At 40.2% G+C, this 18536-nt stretch overlaps 2 protein-coding genes across 2 annotated transcripts; both read right to left on the bottom strand.

The window, feature by feature from the left end:
• Nucleotides 1-546: 546 nt before the first annotated feature.
• On the bottom strand, nucleotides 547-7618 carry chmp5b (charged multivesicular body protein 5b). The gene is made up of 8 exons (XM_036596621.1): nucleotides 7477-7618; nucleotides 6289-6393; nucleotides 4949-4995; nucleotides 4708-4801; nucleotides 3941-4012; nucleotides 3583-3691; nucleotides 1221-1336; nucleotides 547-981 (listed from the first exon to the last, which is right to left on the bottom strand). Exons 1-8 carry the CDS (start codon nucleotides 7543-7545, stop codon nucleotides 931-933), a joined length of 663 nt encoding a protein of 220 aa, XP_036452514.1. The 5' UTR covers nucleotides 7546-7618; the 3' UTR covers nucleotides 547-930.
• A 6300-nt stretch (nucleotides 7619-13918) lies between these two features.
• LOC118825416 (vicilin-like seed storage protein At2g18540) lies at nucleotides 13919-14674 on the bottom strand. Its single transcript, XM_036596001.1, has one exon. The coding sequence runs from the start codon at nucleotides 14672-14674 to the stop codon at nucleotides 13919-13921; it is 756 nt and encodes a 251-aa protein (XP_036451894.1).
• Nucleotides 14675-18536: the final 3862 nt, after the last annotated feature.

The following is an 18536-nucleotide window of genomic DNA, read 5'->3' as shown; positions in this document are numbered from 1 at the left end:
TGATTCTTCAGGAAAGCATGCAATGCACCATCAAACCTCATCCTATTTAAAGTAACACTTTGATGATTAAATACCTTACATTTTAAAGAACTGAATTCTACATTTCAAAATACAGTCAAATGCAAAAGGGTAAACTCCCCCAGTCAAACTGTTTTGTTGGTTTTCTAAGTAAAAATGTGTAAACATCCTCTACATGGAACCTTAAATGTGGCAGTTTATTTGCAAATTTTAATGCACAATTTTTAACATATTAGGGGCACCCATAATTCTGCATAGGACTATAGGTTGAGTTTAAAAGAGTAGAATCTCAATTGATGCAGCGGAACTGATTAATGCATTGATGCATGCCCCTGCCATCTACATTTTTTGGGAAGTAACTTTGACTTCTATCAGTTTTGTTTTTAAAGGGCTAGGAAAATTGTCAGATTGTTTAAGAAAATCAGATATACATTTATTTATTCTCACTCTGCATGTAGCAAATTATGCCCCATAATGATGAAGAAAACAGCAGTTAAAATATTTCAGCATTTAAATCCTATAAACACATTGTCAAATATAGAATAATTTATTTGTTGGTAGTTGGCAACACAGTGTTGCGGTACAAAGTCAACCAAGTACATCCTTTAGAAAACGAAATGAAGAAACTGTTTATCTGGTCAAAATTAAACAGAACAATCAGAACTATAGAGCTTAACAGTGAATCCTGATGATTATGGTAAATACATTCCTGCTAGAGCAATAAGAAATACTCTGGGATGAGATCGTGACCAAGAAATTGGCTGTGTTTACAAATAATGTATCTCGACCCCAGAGCTTTTAAGGTAAGCGATCCCGTTTCATAATAAGGTATGAGTGTAAATGCAAATGTCCCAGTCTGTTGCATGGCAGATATTATGATACATGTGTATGTGCTGCCACATTAGTCTCCTCTTATGTAGCTGGAATCTGAGGAAGGCCAAATTCATCCACCAGAACGCCATCCTGTGTATGGGGAAAAAATATATATATAAAATGCTACTAATCAGTTGGTTAATTACAGAATGACTGCTTTTCACACTATTACAGCAGTGTAGTGTCACAACAGAAATCCATAAACAACAGAAATAGATAAAAATAAAAGTAAAGAAGAAAACAAAAAAAAGGCCATAAAGCTACCTATAGATTTCAGGACAATAATGTTGTAGTATTGTTAGTACTAGATGTTTGGTGTTTGTCTTTACCCGGTTGGTGCTTTTCTCTCCTGGCACTCCTTCTGGAATAGATGGAGCTGTGGAGGCCTCATCTAGGTAAGAGGAGTCATCATCCATAAGGAGCTCATCGCCGAGTGCATCCAGCTCTAACAAACACACAGTCATGCTTAATTAAATCTATCATTGACCTTATGGAGCATAAGGTCATAAACCCATGGATTGATACAATGGTAAGCATACAGAAGCTGAGAAAGCTGCTAATAATAATAATGTTAATAGTAAGTCATGCAAGTATACTGGGGTGATTCCACAATTGAGGTACAATGTAATTTCTTCATTTAGACTTTTTAAAGATCATTTTCAAGACTGAGCCTAAGAAAACGTACATTTAACCAATAAAAATGTGCTAACCCATCTCAGGAACAAGCTCACTGTTTATAAGGTTTCTTTGTTGACACTGGCTTAAATAAGTAACAGATGAAAGCAACAGGGTTATGTTTTTTGGCATAGAATTAGCAACTACAAAATGGGGTTAGGTAGCATCCATGCTAATAGTTAGGGGTGGGAATCTCTAGGCACCTCACGATTCAGTTACGATTCAGAGGGCCGCGACGCGATTATGAAATGATTATCGATGCATCTTGATGCATCTTTTTTTGTCTATACAGGATTTCTTTTTTTTCTCACTGTGTGAGGACTTGGTACTTTTAAAGCAAAGTATTTGTAATGATCCATAATGAATTTACTTTCAGTATCTTTTATTAATAAAACAAATGGAAGTGATGTGGCAAGTGAACTGGAAGGCTCTCATTCACTGCTTTTGCTTCGAGCGTGAGATGCTGCTGCCACTCATCTGTGATAAAATGCGTTGTTACGGTGACATAAAATCCAGTGGCAATGGATGTCCACACAGCACATGTTCGGTTTTGGCCCTGGTTCTCAACGACTAAGAACGGACGCAAATCCTTAGCCATAAAAGTTGCGACAGAGTTTGTAATTCGCTTTCGAGTTGGGTGGAAGCTTTGACATCGCTTGCTTGACGGTCCTCTGGTTGGAAGCAAGTATAACCGGTAGGAAAACGGGTGGAAACATGTAATATGGTTTCTCATGTTTGTTGTTTCCAAAATAGTTTAGTGTGACACAACTTGCATATAGTATGGCTCTTATCCAGGTCCCTTTTCCCCTGGCGTGCAGACTGCAGGTCACCTAGCAATGCAGTCAGTCCTGCCTAGCTAGTAGCTAACAAAAAGGCAAAGAGGAAGTTTTAAGACGAACATTTGAAGACAAATGGTCTTATTCGCATTTATAAGCACCGCAGTTGGTTTCCTGGTACATTAAATCTGCAACGAGAGACTTACATTCTGGAACGGAAAAATTCGAACAAGAAGCTGGCGAATAAGAAGCGACTTCAGCCTCATAAAACAGTCAAACATCGAAAGACATTTTACAAGAAACTGACCTACTTTTGAAGAAAAGTGTCTTGGTGGAGATGGGAGGAAAGCGGCTATAGCTAAAGCTTAACACAGAGCAAAGTAAATCTGCGTTTTTGTTTATATTGTTTAGCCTATACTAGGACATTATCACATACTGGATATAAAATGTTGTGGCTTTCAAGCTGGTTTGATTTTTGTTGAAAGGACAAAATGGCTCTTCTTAACATTTGGGTTGTGACTCCTGACCTAACCTGGCTTTTAATGCAGAGGGAGCCAGTCGGATTTCTCGCTCATCCAGTTGTGTTTTTGTTATGTGCCGACATTTTTATTATGTCCGGGCGCTGCACTTTCCCACTTCCAAGTTCCGCCTTTTGCGTTCCGTCAACATTACGTTATAAATTAAATATTTAGAAAATCGATTTTTGACATTTGTGAATCGATTCTGAATCTTCCATATCCACATCGCGATGCATATAAGAATCGATTCCCCCCCCAACCCCTGCTAATAGCATGAAACAATTTTTTTTTAAGTGCTTCCAGTCTATAATTTGGGTGAAGAGTTAAGCTTTAAAGTGATCTTGTCAGCCACTCTATCAATGAAAATAAAGAAACTTCCAAAACCAAATCTTTAGGAACTTTGGACAAGGCAAAGACCTGTTGAACATGTGACTTTTGGAATATTTTAGATATTTCATAAGGATGAGTGTGTTCAGTTAATGCAAACATGACACTATGGTGAGCTTGGACAGGCAAAACTAGGGGCTGTATCTAGGTTTTATTCATGTCGTTAAAAGTTATTTTTATCTGAAACGTACACAACTTGTTGTGGAGGACATGCGTGTAAAATGTATTTTACCTTTATTTTTACATACATATTAGTAAATGTAATATCAGTGGGTCACAGCACCACATCCGTGGCATCACCCATACACACAATATTCTACACCTTATGTACTAACCTGCTTCCAGGTCATCCTCGTCAATTTCTGGTGTGCCATAGCTGCGGCTTAGAGCCTCCTGTATCTCATTAGCATCCTCCATCATATCCTCCAACTGGTCTTGTAGATCCTACAGCATCAAACAAATCACTTTTTTCAGCCAAAATTTCTATTATCATAAACATATTTAGTCAATTTTTATTTAAAAATGTTTTCCTAATATATAATACATTTAGTCACATGTTGGTCACAGTTATATTCTAAACGTCTTTAATGGTACATAGACAACAGTGACAGTCTAAAGTGGAAAAAATCAGATATGAATTTTGTATTGAAGTTTGACTTTTAGTATTTAGTATTGCAAAGATTTAGTATTTACCTCAATCTGATCAATCTTCACATTCTTGTATGCCTTCTTCATTTCTTTGGCTCCAATTTTCATTGCATCCACCTGTCAAACAAACACACACGGCCCTTTATGTGGCGTGGCACAAGTAAACTGATGTAAATGCATGTGACAGTTATTACTGAGCCTATTACTTAATTGAAACTTAACTAACATACTACTTGTTTCATTCAACTACTTAATAACTACTTATGTAACTGCATTGTTTTGCATGTACTCTCATGTGTGGTGCCAATTTTTCCCATTCCAAAATCACAGAATAAGTCGCACTCTAAAAAAATTTGACATTTAGGATTGCATCTTATTGTGAAAGACTTTCATATTTGAGTAACTTGGTTCTAAACAGTTGTAGGTGAGTAAAGCTGAGTAGACCAAGCCGCTCATACATAACACTGAGGTTTTCCTTTTGTAATTGTTGGATTTTTAACAAGCCTTTGCTTATAATTTAGCTTGGGGCCAATTCCCAGCCGCTAGTTAGGTCCCCCCTTATCAAATGATGCTACCAAGCTAAGAGGGTGAAGGCAGGCAAAAGTTTCCTCGCAATCTCTTGACGATTGGGCCAACATTTAGATTACTGCCACACTCTGGTTGAATTACTTAGAAGATAATTAAATACAAAGAAAACAAACAAAAAAGGAAATATTTAAGCCTGTCATTCCTCTAAATACTGTTATGAGATTATAACACATCAGTTGGCAAAACTGAGAAAATTGCTTTCAGTGAGGAAAATGTGTTCTTACAGTTGTCTTAGTGTCTTTGAGGGTCTGAATGGTGTAGTTGGCCTGCTCCATGTTAAAGGACTGTTGCATCAGCTGATCTCTCTGCCCTTCATACCTGCAGATACACACAGACACATTTTAGTACTATTCTAAAACCAATAATTAATAGATCATTTTTTTCCAGCAGGTCTTCTCTTTGAATTTAACTGCAGCCATACCAGTTTATAAGTTTGTTTTTGCTGAATAATGTAAGTGTACTCACATTCTCTTTTGTTTAAGAACTCGCATGGCTTTTTGCTTCACCATGTTCTGTAAAAGATGAATACATCAAGACATAAACATCTCAGACAAGAGTCAGTACTACCAGGAATCCTGGGGTCTGTCTCACGAAGCAGAATTTCTTGACTGCCCAGTTAAATTTAAACTTAGCTCAATCTAATGCTGGATTTTCTTTCTCACAATGGTAGCTCAATTTTTATGGGGCTACATCTAGCTGGCTTCAGGGCGGGTTATGTTTGTCATTTCAGATCATTAAACAGCTTTTGGACCAATCAGGGCAAGCTTTTGACCAGTCATGGTCACCCTCCAGTCCTTTTCAAGTCACTTTTTCTTCTTTGAGACATTTGAGGCATCAATCATGTGAAAACATCGCTTCTCGTTGCAGAAAACAAAGCATACTGCATAAATATCAAAAATATAAAGCCACTATAAGTCCAATAAGCACTAACATGGTGACAGTGGTGACAATTCTGCTTTTAGGTAGAAATGCTTTACTTTCTACATATTTACATATAGAGATGGCACAATTCCACTTTTTGTTTTCTGGTACTGATATTAAACCTTGAGCTTAGACTGAAACTGAGCCAATATTTTTTCTTTAAAATCTACAAAGATTTAAAATGAGTTATTGTTAATTGTAAGCACCTAAAATGAGAATCTAAAAGTAGGCTTTACTGCTCACAATAAAACACTATTTGTTACATAGCCAGCAACATGACAGAATGCAGTGTGAATCTGCTATTTCAGAACAGATGTGTTACGTTACAGGATTGTATTCAGTTTTTCCTTCAGTATCTAATCCTGCATGTTCGGCTGATGTTGGTCCGATAAGGATACCTGCTATCAGATCATTGTCATCTCCGTTTACCTAGTCTGATTTCTTTTTCTTATTTCTGAAAATAAGAATCACACAACTGGCTGTTGCCATAAACATCATGCTTTCATGTGCACAAGGATTAATCATAGTTTGAACACGTAAACCTGGATTAACATAGAAAGTTGTTAACAGCTGTTGTACAACAAGTTAATCGTGGTTGCATTTGTTAGGTTTTAAGCAGCTAAAACTCTAAGTTGAACATACTCCGTGAGACAGGATCCTGGTCAGTACAGAAATGGGAAAACATGCTGATCACTTGGGATTCTTCTATACTGTATTTAACCAGTTTTATGAATCCCTTTCATTAATTCAAGAGCCATAGCATTTCTTGTTCATTTTAGGGCCTTTAAGATTTACATGCAGGCTGAGATGAGAAGAAGGGTCTCAATGTATTTCTCAGGGACTCTCTGAACAATAATACTACATGTTTTCTGTCTGTGCTTTACCTTCGAGGGTCCATCTCTCATTTTTTTCATCTGCTCTTTGTATTTCATCAGCTCGGCATCAAGTCTGGCTATTTTCTTATCGATGGACTCTGCTCGTGAATCAACCTAGGTTTCAAAAAAGGCGGGGGAGAGAGAAAGGTAGAATGAGAGACTACACGTGAAACAGGAAAACAGGATCCACACACAACAATGAAACGTCACTGTGTTTCAGTAGATTACGCAGAGAACGTGTGTGACCGGTTTAGTCACATGCCCTTTCTCCCTGAAGAGACACTTTGACACAGTCCACCGTCATGTAAGAGACACAGCGTTTAACACACCAGTGGTTGAGACAGTGCCAGTCCTTGTCCCACAATTTTGATTTTGGCAAGCTACTTAACAGACCTGAAAAAAAAACAAACTGAACTGCTGATACATCCCTCTGTCTCTTCCGAGAGTCTCTCATTTCCATATTTTGATGGGAAAAATGAATAAGATCCTATATCTAGAAGAAAACTTTTGTGGCATGATACTTAACAATTGGGAGGGTGGAAAAATTAAGACATGCTATATACAATTTTATATAAGTCAGTACACATTTTTGTCCTGTTTATAACTCAAATTTTAATGACAAAAATATCGAAAATCGAATCAAACCTTGGCTTCAGAACCGATCTTGAAAATATGTGCATTGTTTCAACCCATAAGCCACCTAAATGTACTGTACGTACTCTATATAACGTATTAAGTGACATTTCTATTTTCATTTCCACTCAAAGAGAAATTCCCTTTCTTTTTCCACACCCACAAGACACAGCAAACATTCGTCGTTGGCAGGTTTCCTGATTATCTAGTTAGTATGAGACAGAAAGGCTGAAATACTGCCCTGTCAGTAACGTCATACATAAGCTAACAGGCTAAACAACAAAGCCAGTCTGTTTACTAGCTAAGCAGGCTAACGTAACACTTTAACAGAGGTGTAGCGAGACCATCAGCAGCATGAAAATCTAACAATAACCTCAAATCAGACATCTTTCACTTCTGTCAACGTCAATGTTAGATTAGATATTTCTGGAGAAGCACTAACCCGAGCCTGACACTAGAGTCTATTGTGTGGGAGAGCGAACAAGACCAGCCTCGCTAACAAGTCCGATTTTACTGTTTGTTTTGTTAGACAGCTGTGAAAAAGTTTGAAAAACAATCTCTTACAGTTCCTATACAGTCCGTAAGGTTGGGAGGTGGTCCTTTGGGTTTGCCTCTGCCGAAAATGCGGTTCATTTTGACCCCGTTTTACTCTGAACCGACAGCAACACTTGCTAGCTAAATAAAAACACCCGGAAGCAACCTCAGCCTGACGTCACACCATGATCACACGTGAAAGTGAGTCACACCGACAGCCAATAGGAGCGCAGGTGTTTACAGACCGACACACTCACAAAAATGAGTGAAAAAAATGAAAAAATAAAGTTGTCCTGCAGAGCACAGAGTGGTTTTGTGCACAAACCAAAGGGCGCTAGAGCACATATAGGTTTAATCAGTGCCACAGTCATACATGCTGAGCAATATGAATGATGAATGGCATATGCTGAGATCTGATGACCATGCCTCGTTCTGTTTTTTAATTTATATAAGTAGTTAGGATCATTAAGGTCAAACGTTTTTCCTGCATAGTGGTACATTTCATTTAATTTTCTTATATGAGATCCATTTGACCAAAATATATGTATGCTGTCAGAACAAAACCTTGTACCTCCATTTTTGTCGCTCTTCAGTTTTTGACATGAATTGAAAATTTCCTTTTGTCCTTTGCATAGTGTGTAAAATTAATGGAACAGAAGAAATGGCCCAAAATGACTTGTAAAAAAGTCTGATTACATTGACTTACAATAATAATGTAATAATGTACATGAAGTAAATTATATTTTTTTCTTCTGTAAAATTATCGTTTTAGAGATACAAGGTTTTGTTCTAACAGCAGGCAATATATACACCAATCAGGCATAACATTATGACCACCTCCTTGTTTCTACGCTCATTGACCATTTTATCAGCTCTACTTACTATATAGGTGCACTTTGTAGTTCTACAATTACAGACTGTAGTCCATCTATTTCTCTGCATACTTTGTTAGCCCCCTTTTACCCTGTTCTTCAGTGGTCAGGACCCCCATGGACCCTCACAGAGCAGGTACTATTTGGGTGGTGGATCATTGTCAGCACTGCAGTGACACTGACATGGTGATGATGTATTAGTGTGTGTTGTGCTGGTCTGAGTGGATCAGACACAGCAGTGCTGCTGGAGTTTTTAAATACCTCAGTGTCACTGCTGGACTAAGAATAGTCCGCCAACCAAAAATATCCAGCCAACAGGGTCCTGTGGGCAGCGTCCTGTGACCACTGATGAAGGACCAGAGGATGATCAACACAAACTGCAGCAGCAGATGAGATATATATATATAAGAATAAGGTTAGAATAAAGTTACTTATTCACATATTTACACAGTGTGTGTTTTATTGTTTCTTCGTCACGTCGTCAATATTTATCTGTTGTTATTGAACTGCTCTGCCTGGTGTTTATTTCATACTTCAAGCAGTTCCCTGTTAAAGTCATCCTGATTCCCGCCTGCATTTGTGATAGGAGAAAATTTAATGTGTAAATAAGTTGTTATTGTTGGCTTAAAAATGTGTATGTGTTGCTTGTGCTGTTCTGTGGGTTAGTTGGTGCACCGTTGGTGCCTGACATGAAGGACAGTTGTATGGTTGGAAGTGATTTGCCTGCTTTCTTAGTCGTTTTAGTAGAGCTGAGTGGCAGTTCTTCCCTGCTGCTGTGCTCAATAAAAAGCATTTGCTCAAAGCAATATGTTTCCTGCATTTTATTCTCTGCTGACACCACTCAGGTGTCAGAAGTTGGATAGTGTCCCCCAACGGTACAGAATGGAGGTTCCAAAAACTCAAAAATAAATGGTGGAGAAGAATGAGCCCGCTGAAGACTGTGGAAGAAAAAGCAGCAAGGCGAGGAACAGAAGCAGAGACCAGCAGGAAGGTGGTGAAAGAGTTGTGTAACCCAGTAAGGATATTGATTAAAATGAAACTTTAAGAATACCCAGTTAGATTTTTTTCTGATTTGAAATGAACACACAACTTAAAGCCTGTTTAATGTACGGGTCAAGTTTATTGGATCGTGGAATCATCTAACAACATTATACAGTGGAACACCTTTCAAACTTCTGGGAACTTGGATGATCTTGATTCCTCTGGTGAGGAGTGGTGAGTCAACCTAGAAAAAGACTCAGTCAAACACCTTATTAAACACCTTATTAAATATACCCAACTCTATACTGGATCTGGTCCACTAGTAAAATAACAGTAACAAGGGTCTTACAGTTGGCATAAGGATGCTAGGATGATGGCGCAGCGTGGTGGCTTGGTGGTGTTGGCCATGGCTCTCCAGTAACACTTGAGTGTGATGTTTTAGCAGCATATCCGGTGTTTGAGAAGACAAGAGGAAGAGCTAAAATGGAGGAGCTGAGACGGCATGTGCAGCTCGTCGCACAGACTTGTCTTCAAGCTGTCGCAAGGAGTACCACCATGCATGGGAAGAAGGACGCAGCACTCTGTGTCTCTCTGCCGCAGCTCCCTGAGAGAAGACTGGGTCACGCATGGCTGAGGTGCCATGTGTTTACTGGTGTGGGTGCAGCATATCTCTGAGTGCGCCATGGACTTTGCTCATACTCTGTGAAGTCACTAGGACGGCTCACCTAGAAGGGGAAGCTATGGGGCTATGTAGTGACCCACTACTGGCTCGTGCTGCCGTAAAACAGGGGAGGCAAGGTCATGCAGAGTGTGTCTGCCATCAGGGAGAGTTGTATGGTTAGACGTGACCTGCCTGCTTCTCGGCTGTTTCAGTAGCACTGAGCGGTGGTTCTCCCCGGCTGCTGTGTTCAAGAAAAGAGCATTTGCTTAAAGCACTATGTTTACCACGTGCCACAATATTGTTTCGAATTTCATCAGGTTTTGTTGATAACTCTGTGTGTCTGTGTGTGTGTGTGTGTGTGGTTTTGTGTGTGTGTTTTGAGCTGTTGACTGTTCTTCTTTTGACATTTGGAACTCTCATATTTCCTCCTCTGGTGTTCACAGCAGTTGTTTTTGGGCTCTGAGCTCTAATCCATCTTCAGCAGCTCCTCAAGTTCTCTATCAAACTCCTCATAAGAATCTTGTTGAATCATTTTTTTGGTTTTGGAAATAAACTTTGGAGGAGGAAACTTTGCATCTTTGGGTTGTTTCAGGTTCTTCTGCTCAGACGTTTCATCAGTCCTGCACTGCTCAATTTCTGAGTCCTGTTTAAGCAGTGACTTCAGTTTCTCACTGTATGGAAACGTCACTGGAGGATCACTAAAGGTCACTTTTTTAGCCTTTAGTTTCTCTTTCTTCTTGTCTTGCCCTCTCTCCATTAGCTGATGTTCTCCAAAGCTGCCAGTGTTTGTCTTTTCCTGATCTTTTGTCAGATCCAGCTCTTTCTGAGTTGTTTCAAAAGTCTCTTCTTTTGTTTCCTTCCCCTCACTCTCTGTGTCCACTTCACTTTCCTCCCTCTCTCTCTCCACCTCTTGCTCTCTCAGTCGCTTTCTTTTCTTTTTCTCCTCTATGATCCTGCCCTCCACATCTGTTTGAGAAGACAAGAGGAGGAGCTAAAATGGAGGAGCTGAGACGGCATGTGCAGCTCGTCGCACAGACTTGTCTTCAAGCTGTCGCAAGGAGTACCACCATGCATGGGAAGAAGGACGCAGCACTCTGTGTCTCTCTGCCGCAGCTCCCTGAGAGAGGACTGGGTCACGCAAGGCTGAGGTGCCATGTGTTTACCAGTGTGGGTGCAGCATATCTCTGAGTGCGCCATGGACTTTGCTCATACTCTGTGAAGTCACTAGGACGGCTCACCTAGAAGGGGAAGCTATGGGGCTATGTAGTGACCCACTACTGGCTCGTGCTGCCGTAAAACAGGGGAGGCAAGGTCATGCAGAGTGTGTCTGCCATCAGGGAGAGTTGTATGGTTAGACGTGACCTGCCTGCTTCTCGGCTGTTTCAGTAGCACTGAGCGGTGGTTCTCCCCGGCTGCTGTGTTCAAGAAAAGAGCATTTGCTTAAAGCACTATGTTTACCACGTGCCACAATATTGTTTCGAATTTCATCAGGTTTTGTTGATAACTCTGTGTGTGTGTGTGTGTGGTTTTGTGTGTGTGTTTTGAGCTGTTGACTGTTCTTCTTTTGACATTTGGAACTCTCATATTTCCTCCTCTGGTGTTCACAGCAGTTGTTTTTGGGCTCTGAGCTCTAATCCATCTTCAGCAGCTCCTCAAGTTCTCTATCAAACTCCTCATAAGAATCTTGTTGAATCATTTTTTTGGTTTTGGAAATAAACTTTGGAGCAGGAACCTTTGCATCTTTGGGTTGTTTCAGGTTCTTCTGCTCAGACGTTTCATCAGTCCTGCACTGCTCAATTTCTGAGTCCTGTTTAAGCAGTGACTTCAGTTTCTCACTGTATGGAAACGTCACTGGAGGATCACTAAAGGTCACTTTTTTAGCCTTTAGTTTCTCTTTCTTCTTGTCTTGCCCTCTCTCCATTAGCTGATGTTCTCCAAAGCTGCCAGTGTTTGTCTTTTCCTGATCTTTTGTCAGATCCAGCTCTTTCTGAGTTGTTTCAAAAGTCTCTTCTTTTGTTTCCTTCCCCTCACTCTCTGTGTCCACTTCACTTTCCTCCCTCTCTCTCTCCACCTCTTGCTCTCTCAGTCGCTTTCTTTTCTTTTTCTCCTCTATGATCCTGCCTTCCACATCTGTTTGAGAAGACAAGAGGAGGAGCTAAAATGGAGGAGCTGAGACGGCATGTGCAGCTCGTCGCACAGACTTGTCTTCAAGCTGTCGCAAGGAGTACCACCATGCATGGGAAGAAGGACGCAGCACTCTGTGTCTCTCTGCCGCAGCTCCCTGAGAGAAGACTGGGTCACGCATGGCTGAGGTGCCATGTGTTTACCAGTGTGGGTGCAGCATATCTCTGAGTGCGCCATGGACTTTGCTCATACTCTGTGAAGTCACTAGGACGGCTCACCTAGAAGGGGAAGCTATGGGGCTATGTAGTGACCCACTACTGGCTCGTGCTGCCGTAAAACAGGGGAGGCAAGGTCATGCAGAGTGTGTCTGCCATCAGGGAGAGTTGTATGGTTAGACGTGACCTGCCTGCTTCTCGGCTGTTTCAGTAGCACTGAGCGGTGGTTCTCCCCGGCTGCTGTGTTCAAGAAAAGAGCATTTGCTTAAAGCACTATGTTTACCACGTGCCACAATATTGTTTCGAATTTCATCAGGTTTTGTTGATAACTCTGTGTGTGTGTGTGTGTGGTTTTGTGTGTGTGTTTTGAGCTGTTGACTGTTCTTCTTTTGACATTTGGAACTCTCATATTTCCTCCTCTGGTGTTCACAGCAGTTGTTTTTGGGCTCTGAGCTCTAATCCATCTTCAGCAGCTCCTCAAGTTCTCTATCAAACTCCTCATAAGAATCTTGTTGAATCATTTTTTTGGTTTTGGAAATAAACTTTGGAGCAGGAACCTTTGCATCTTTGGGTTGTTTCAGGTTCTTCTGCTCAGACGTTTCATCAGTCCTGCACTGCTCAATTTCTGAGTCCTGTTTAAGCAGTGACTTCAGTTTCTCACTGTATGGAAACGTCACTGGAGGATCACTAAAGGTCACTTTTTTAGCCTTTAGTTTCTCTTTCTTCTTGTCTTGCCCTCTCTCCATTAGCTGATGTTCTCCAAAGCTGCCAGTGTTTGTCTTTTCCTGATCTTTTGTCAGATCCAGCTCTTTCTGAGTTGTTTCAAAAGTCTCTTCTTTTGTTTCCTTCCCCTCACTCTCTGTGTCCACTTCACTTTCCTCCCTCTCTCTCTCCACCTCTTGCTCTCTCAGTCGCTTTCTTTTCTTTTTCTCCTCTATGATCCTGCCTTCCACATCTGTTTGAGAAGACAAGAGGAGGAGCTAAAATGGAGGAGCTGAGACGGCATGTGCAGCTCGTCGCACAGACTTGTCTTCAAGCTGTCGCAAGGAGTACCACCATGCATGGGAAGAAGGACGCAGCACTCTGTGTCTCTCTGCCGCAGCTCCCTGAGAGAAGACTGGGTCACGCATGGCTGAGGTGCCATGTGTTTACCAGTGTGGGTGCAGCATATCTCTGAGTGCGCCATGGACTTTGCTCATACTCTGTGAAGTCACTAGGACGGCTCACCTAGAAGGGGAAGCTATGGGGCTATGTAGTGACCCACTACTGGCTCGTGCTGCCGTAAAACAGGGGAGGCAAGGTCATGCAGAGTGTGTCTGCCATCAGGGAGAGTTGTATGGTTAGACGTGACCTGCCTGCTTCTCGGCTGTTTCAGTAGCACTGAGCGGTGGTTCTCCCCGGCTGCTGTGTTCAAGAAAAGAGCATTTGCTTAAAGCACTATGTTTACCACGTGCCACAATATTGTTTCGAATTTCATCAGGTTTTGTTGATAACTCTGTGTGTGTGTGTGTGTGGTTTTGTGTGTGTGTTTTGAGCTGTTGACTGTTCTTCTTTTGACATTTGGAACTCTCATATTTCCTCCTCTGGTGTTCACAGCAGTTGTTTTTGGGCTCTGAGCTCTAATCCATCTTCAGCAGCTCCTCAAGTTCTCTATCAAACTCCTCATAAGAATCTCGTTGAATCATTTTTTTGGTTTTGGAAATAAACTTTGGAGGAGGAAACTTTGCATCTTTGGGTTGTTTCAGGTTCTTCTGCTCAGACGTTTCATCAGTCCTGCACTGCTCAATTTCTGAGTCCTGTTTAAGCAGTGACTTCAGTTTCTCACTGTATGGAAACGTCACTGGAGGATCACTAAAGGTCACTTTTTTAGCCTTTAGTTTCTCTTTCTTCTTGTCTCCAAAGCTGCCAGTGTTTGTCTTTTCCTGATCTTTTGTCAGATCCAGCTCTTTCTGAGTTGTTTCAAAAGTCTCTTCTTTTGTTTCCTTCCCCTCACTCTCTGTGTCCACTTCACTTTCCTCCCTCTCTCTCTCCACCTCTTGCTCTCTCAGTCGCTTTCTTTTCTTTTTCTCCTCTATGATCCTGCCCTCCACATCTGTCTCCATCAGTTCATCGATTGTCTCAGTCTCTGGTCTCATCTTTCTTTTCTTTTTCTCCTCTATGATACTGCCCTCCATCTCTGTCTCCATCAGTACATTGTCTGCCTCTATCTCTTCTATCTTTTGCTCATCTCTCTTTTTTCTCTTCTCTGCAGAGATCATCTCTTTTTCATCTGTCTCTGCTTCCATCAGTCTGTTGGTGTTCTCCATCTCCAGCTCCTTTTTCTTCTTCTTTTTCTCTATGATGCTTTCCTCCCCCTCTCTCTCCATCAAACTCATGGCCATTTCTCTCTCTGCTCTCCTCTGCTCCTTTCTCTTCCTCTTCTCCTCTATAATTTCCACCTCCCCCTGTCTCTCCATCTCTGCACTCTTCTTCTCCTTTCCCCTCTTCATCTTCACCAGAGGCTTCCTCTCCTCCCTCTCTCTCTCCTCAGTCTCCATCATTTTATTGTCCATCTCCATCTTCTGTTCTTCCTCCCTCCTCTTCAGTTTCATCATCCTCTGCTCTCTCTTCCTCAGTTTGGTCAGTCTCTTCTCTTCCTCCTGCTGACCCTGAGCTTCAGTCTCGCTCTCCTCCTCCACTGGTTTGGTGAGATCACTCTCTTCCTCCAGACTCTCACACTCTTTCTGTTCTTTCTCCTTCTGAAACAGGATCTCCTCTCTCACTATGGCAACAACATCCTGTCTCTTCATCTCATCCTGCTCTCTTCTCTTTCTCTCCTCCTCCTCTCTCTCCAGTTTCTTCCTCTGCCTCCTTATCTCTTTCTCTGCCTGCTTCTTCTCTCTTTCTACAGTGTTCTGCTGCTCTTCAATCTTAATCTTCTGTGCATCAACAGCCCGCCACTCTTCTTCTATGACCATCCTTTTCACATTCTCCATTCTCTCCATTTTTGTCTTCTGTCTTTGCATTTCTTTCTCTGTCAGACTCTCTCTGTAGGCCTGCATCACTCTCTCCGTCTCCTTTTCTTTCTCAAGTGCTTCTTTTTCTGTCTCAATGTTCTTCATCTCCATTCCAATATTCTTCCATTCCTTTGTGATCATTCTTGTCTTTTTCTCCATCAGCTTTCTCTCCTCCTCCACCATCTTCTTGTGTCTCTGTCTCTGCAGCTCAGTCTCCGTGAAGGCTCGCCTTTTCTCTTCTTCAAGTTTCACTCGCTCTCTCAATAAGTCTTCATTCTTTTTTGCCTCCATCTCTCTCCATCTCTCCATTTCTATTCTCTCTCTATCATGTCTGATCTCATATTTTTCTAAAGCAATTGTTTTCCATTGCTTGCCGACTTCCGTGAGGAGAATTCTTTCCTGCGCTGTTATCCTCTCCTGTTCCTCTCTCAGTCTTTCTTTCTCTCTCTTGATCTCTCTCTTTTCTGTCTCAATCTGTAGTTTTTCTACATGAACCTTTCTGAGTTCATCCTGCAGTGTTTGGTACTCCTCTTTCTGCTTCTGGAGCTCCTTCAGCATCCCCCTGACTTCCTCCAGTGTCACCTCCAGAGCTCTCTGTTTCTCCCTCATCTCCTCTTCCTTCATCTGCCTCTCTCTCAAAAACTCTTTCAGCTCTACAACAAAGCATTACATTACATTAAACCAACTGAATGCAAGGCACAATGTGAAAATTAGCCTAAAAGCCAGCAGGAATGTTAGATGAGGAAGTAATTTTAAAGCACTGTACACTCAAAAAAATGTTTAAGCCCAAAAGTTAAAACTTATGTATTTTAATTTCTTTGTCAATTTTCCATTCAATTTAAATACATAAATCCAATGTAAAAAATGGTATTATAATTAATGTTTCTCCATCATGTTCAAATTAGAAGTACTTGTACAATAAGGAAATGTTTATGTGCACAACATTCCTACTGAGGTGCAGTTCTCATGCTAACCATCATGCAAGTTAGCTAGATAACACTATCAGTCACTTCATGCCATGCTAACATGTCGAGGTCACCTACAGTTACAAAAACCATGAACTGTTGATTTGAATATTAAAGCAATACATCTTTATATACTGTGCTTCACAATAAATCACTCCCATTGATTATTTAATCACCTTATGTACTCAATAACATGACAGTAGACCTAGCAAGGATGCTATCTAGCTAGTCTGCTGGTGTTGTCTAGAGTATCTCTCAAAATAAGCAAAATGAAACATTAATATACGGTCAAAAGCATTAAAAGCACTAATGAAGTTAATGCGCATCACTATTTCATTGCAGTTGCACTGTATAACAAAGGATGGCGGGAGATTGTAAAATTAAAAAGAGCCATTCATGTCCACCATGCCATCTGAAGCAGTTTCCTGGTTGATGATGCATTTTCTGTTACTTTTGCGCATGCGCACTGCCTCCTAATAAGATTTAGTGGAAAAACCTAATAAGTCTTATACAATTCAGTTAAATCAGTTTTGGATTTATCCAAATTGGGCTGCTTCTAATAATTATAAATAAGTGTATATTTTTATGTTTTTTAAATAGGTTTTATGTAAAATATTTGCCTAATGTTTATGATGGCCATAAATCATTTTTTTTGGGTGTATCTGAACAAAAACGCATCTCATTTAAAAAGTGTTCTTATAACTCATTCACTTATACAATAACATTTACACCCTCTCCGTCCTCTTCAAGTCTGTACTTTTTATCTCTTTCCCTCCCCTTTTCACTTTTGCTCTCACTTCTCTCCAGCTCCTCCCATTTTCTCTTTTGGACATTGTAGTGAGTTACTCTATGCTTAACTCTTGTATCTATTTATGAACAGGGTCTAAAATGTTGTGTAAATGGCTTTTAACACATTTCAAATGAACTAATTTTGTTCATAGAGCACTTTTCATACAGGCAGTAGCTCAAAGTGCTTTACATTGAAATAACATGTTAAAAAATTAAAAGCAGAAAGATAAAGATAGTGATAAAATCTAGTTCTCACCATCTACACATCCATTCTTTTCTTCCTCCTCTCTCCTTCTCTTCTCTTCTTTCCTCCATTCTGCCTTGAAGAGCTTCATCCTGTGGTCCAGATCACGGCTCATGATCTTCTGGATGGCCTCCATGCGCTCCTCCAGCCGGATTCTCTCCCTGAAGAACTTCACCTCCAGGTGCTCTCTCCATTCCTCCTCCCACATCCTTGCGTTCAGTCCGTACTGACAGAAGAAGAGAAATTTTACATTGAATTAAAACAGAACATTCTTTATGTTAATATGTAAAACATCTTACAACATATAATAAATAACAATTTAATCATGGAATAAGAACCAACCATTTGGAGGACGCAGTAGTAATGATAGTAAGGATACTCAGTTGAGGTCTGTCCTGTAGTCTGCGGGTCATGAAGATGAGTGCAGGACGAACATGTTGACCTCTTTTATAGGCGCCGTGGTGTGACATGGTTTATGACGTCATAGACGCTTCGCGGTCTCATTGTGACGATTGACAGCTAGTCTTTTTAGTATCTGTCCACTCTCATTATTATTATATTTACTGTATTCATTTGAACTCAGTAAGTAGAATTAAATCACAGTAACAGACTGAAGGACAGTGTTTTATATGAGACGACGATTCCCACGTTTTTCAAGCTCTGCATTACACAAGAAGAAATAGAATGATGACGAGTTCTAGATCTCTTTACATTCTAATGTTCCTCAGACACCCGCCATCACTAGACTTACAGAGCAGCTACAATATTTTATTTCATTTTTATTCTATTTAATTATATAATTTAGTTTACGTTTTATGTATTTTTTTTTATTTTTTCTGTATATTTATGTTAATTGTATGTATTGTTTACATTTAAGAATGTTTTTAGTATTTAAAAAATAACTTTTAGCTGCATTTTCATATTTTCATGTATAAACGCCCCAGATAAATACATAGTATACAATAACAACAACAACAACAACCACAACAACCACAACAACAACAACAACAATGATAATAATAATAATAATAATAATAATAATAATAATTATTATTATTATTATTATTATTAGTAGTAGTAGTAGTAGTAGTAGTAGTAGTATTAGTATTAGTATTACTATTACTTTCCTACAGATTTTGAAGTAACGTCGTTTTGACGTTCATAAATGTCAAGGAATTTATCATAAAGGGCGTGTCCCTTATTAGCTTTGTAATACACATTTTCTTTTCTTTTCTTTTCTTTT

Source organism: Colossoma macropomum, unplaced genomic scaffold (assembly GCF_904425465.1).
Source record: "Colossoma macropomum unplaced genomic scaffold, Colossoma_macropomum, whole genome shotgun sequence".
In the NCBI taxonomy this organism is placed as follows: Eukaryota; Metazoa; Chordata; class Actinopteri; order Characiformes; family Serrasalmidae; genus Colossoma; species Colossoma macropomum.
This window is presented reverse-complemented; position numbering and strand designations above follow the sequence as displayed.

Bases quoted from the DNA above. Each gene is read 5' to 3' on its own strand.
- chmp5b (XM_036596621.1), bottom strand. From the start codon at position 7,545: ATGAACCGCATTTTCGGCAGAGGCAAACCCAAAGGACCACCTCCCAAC. The intron at 4,996-6,288 runs GTAAAGCACAGA...CATCTTTTACAG, and splicing joins TGAGAGATGGACCCTCGAAG to AACATGGTGAAGCAAAAAGC. The intron at 982-1,220 runs GTAAAGACAAAC...CCCCATACACAG, and splicing joins GAGAGAAAAGCACCAACCGG to GATGGCGTTCTGGTGGATGA.
- LOC118825416 (XM_036596001.1), bottom strand. From the start codon at position 14,674: ATGAGTTTGATGGAGAGAGAGGGGGAGGAAAGCATCATAGAGAAAAAG.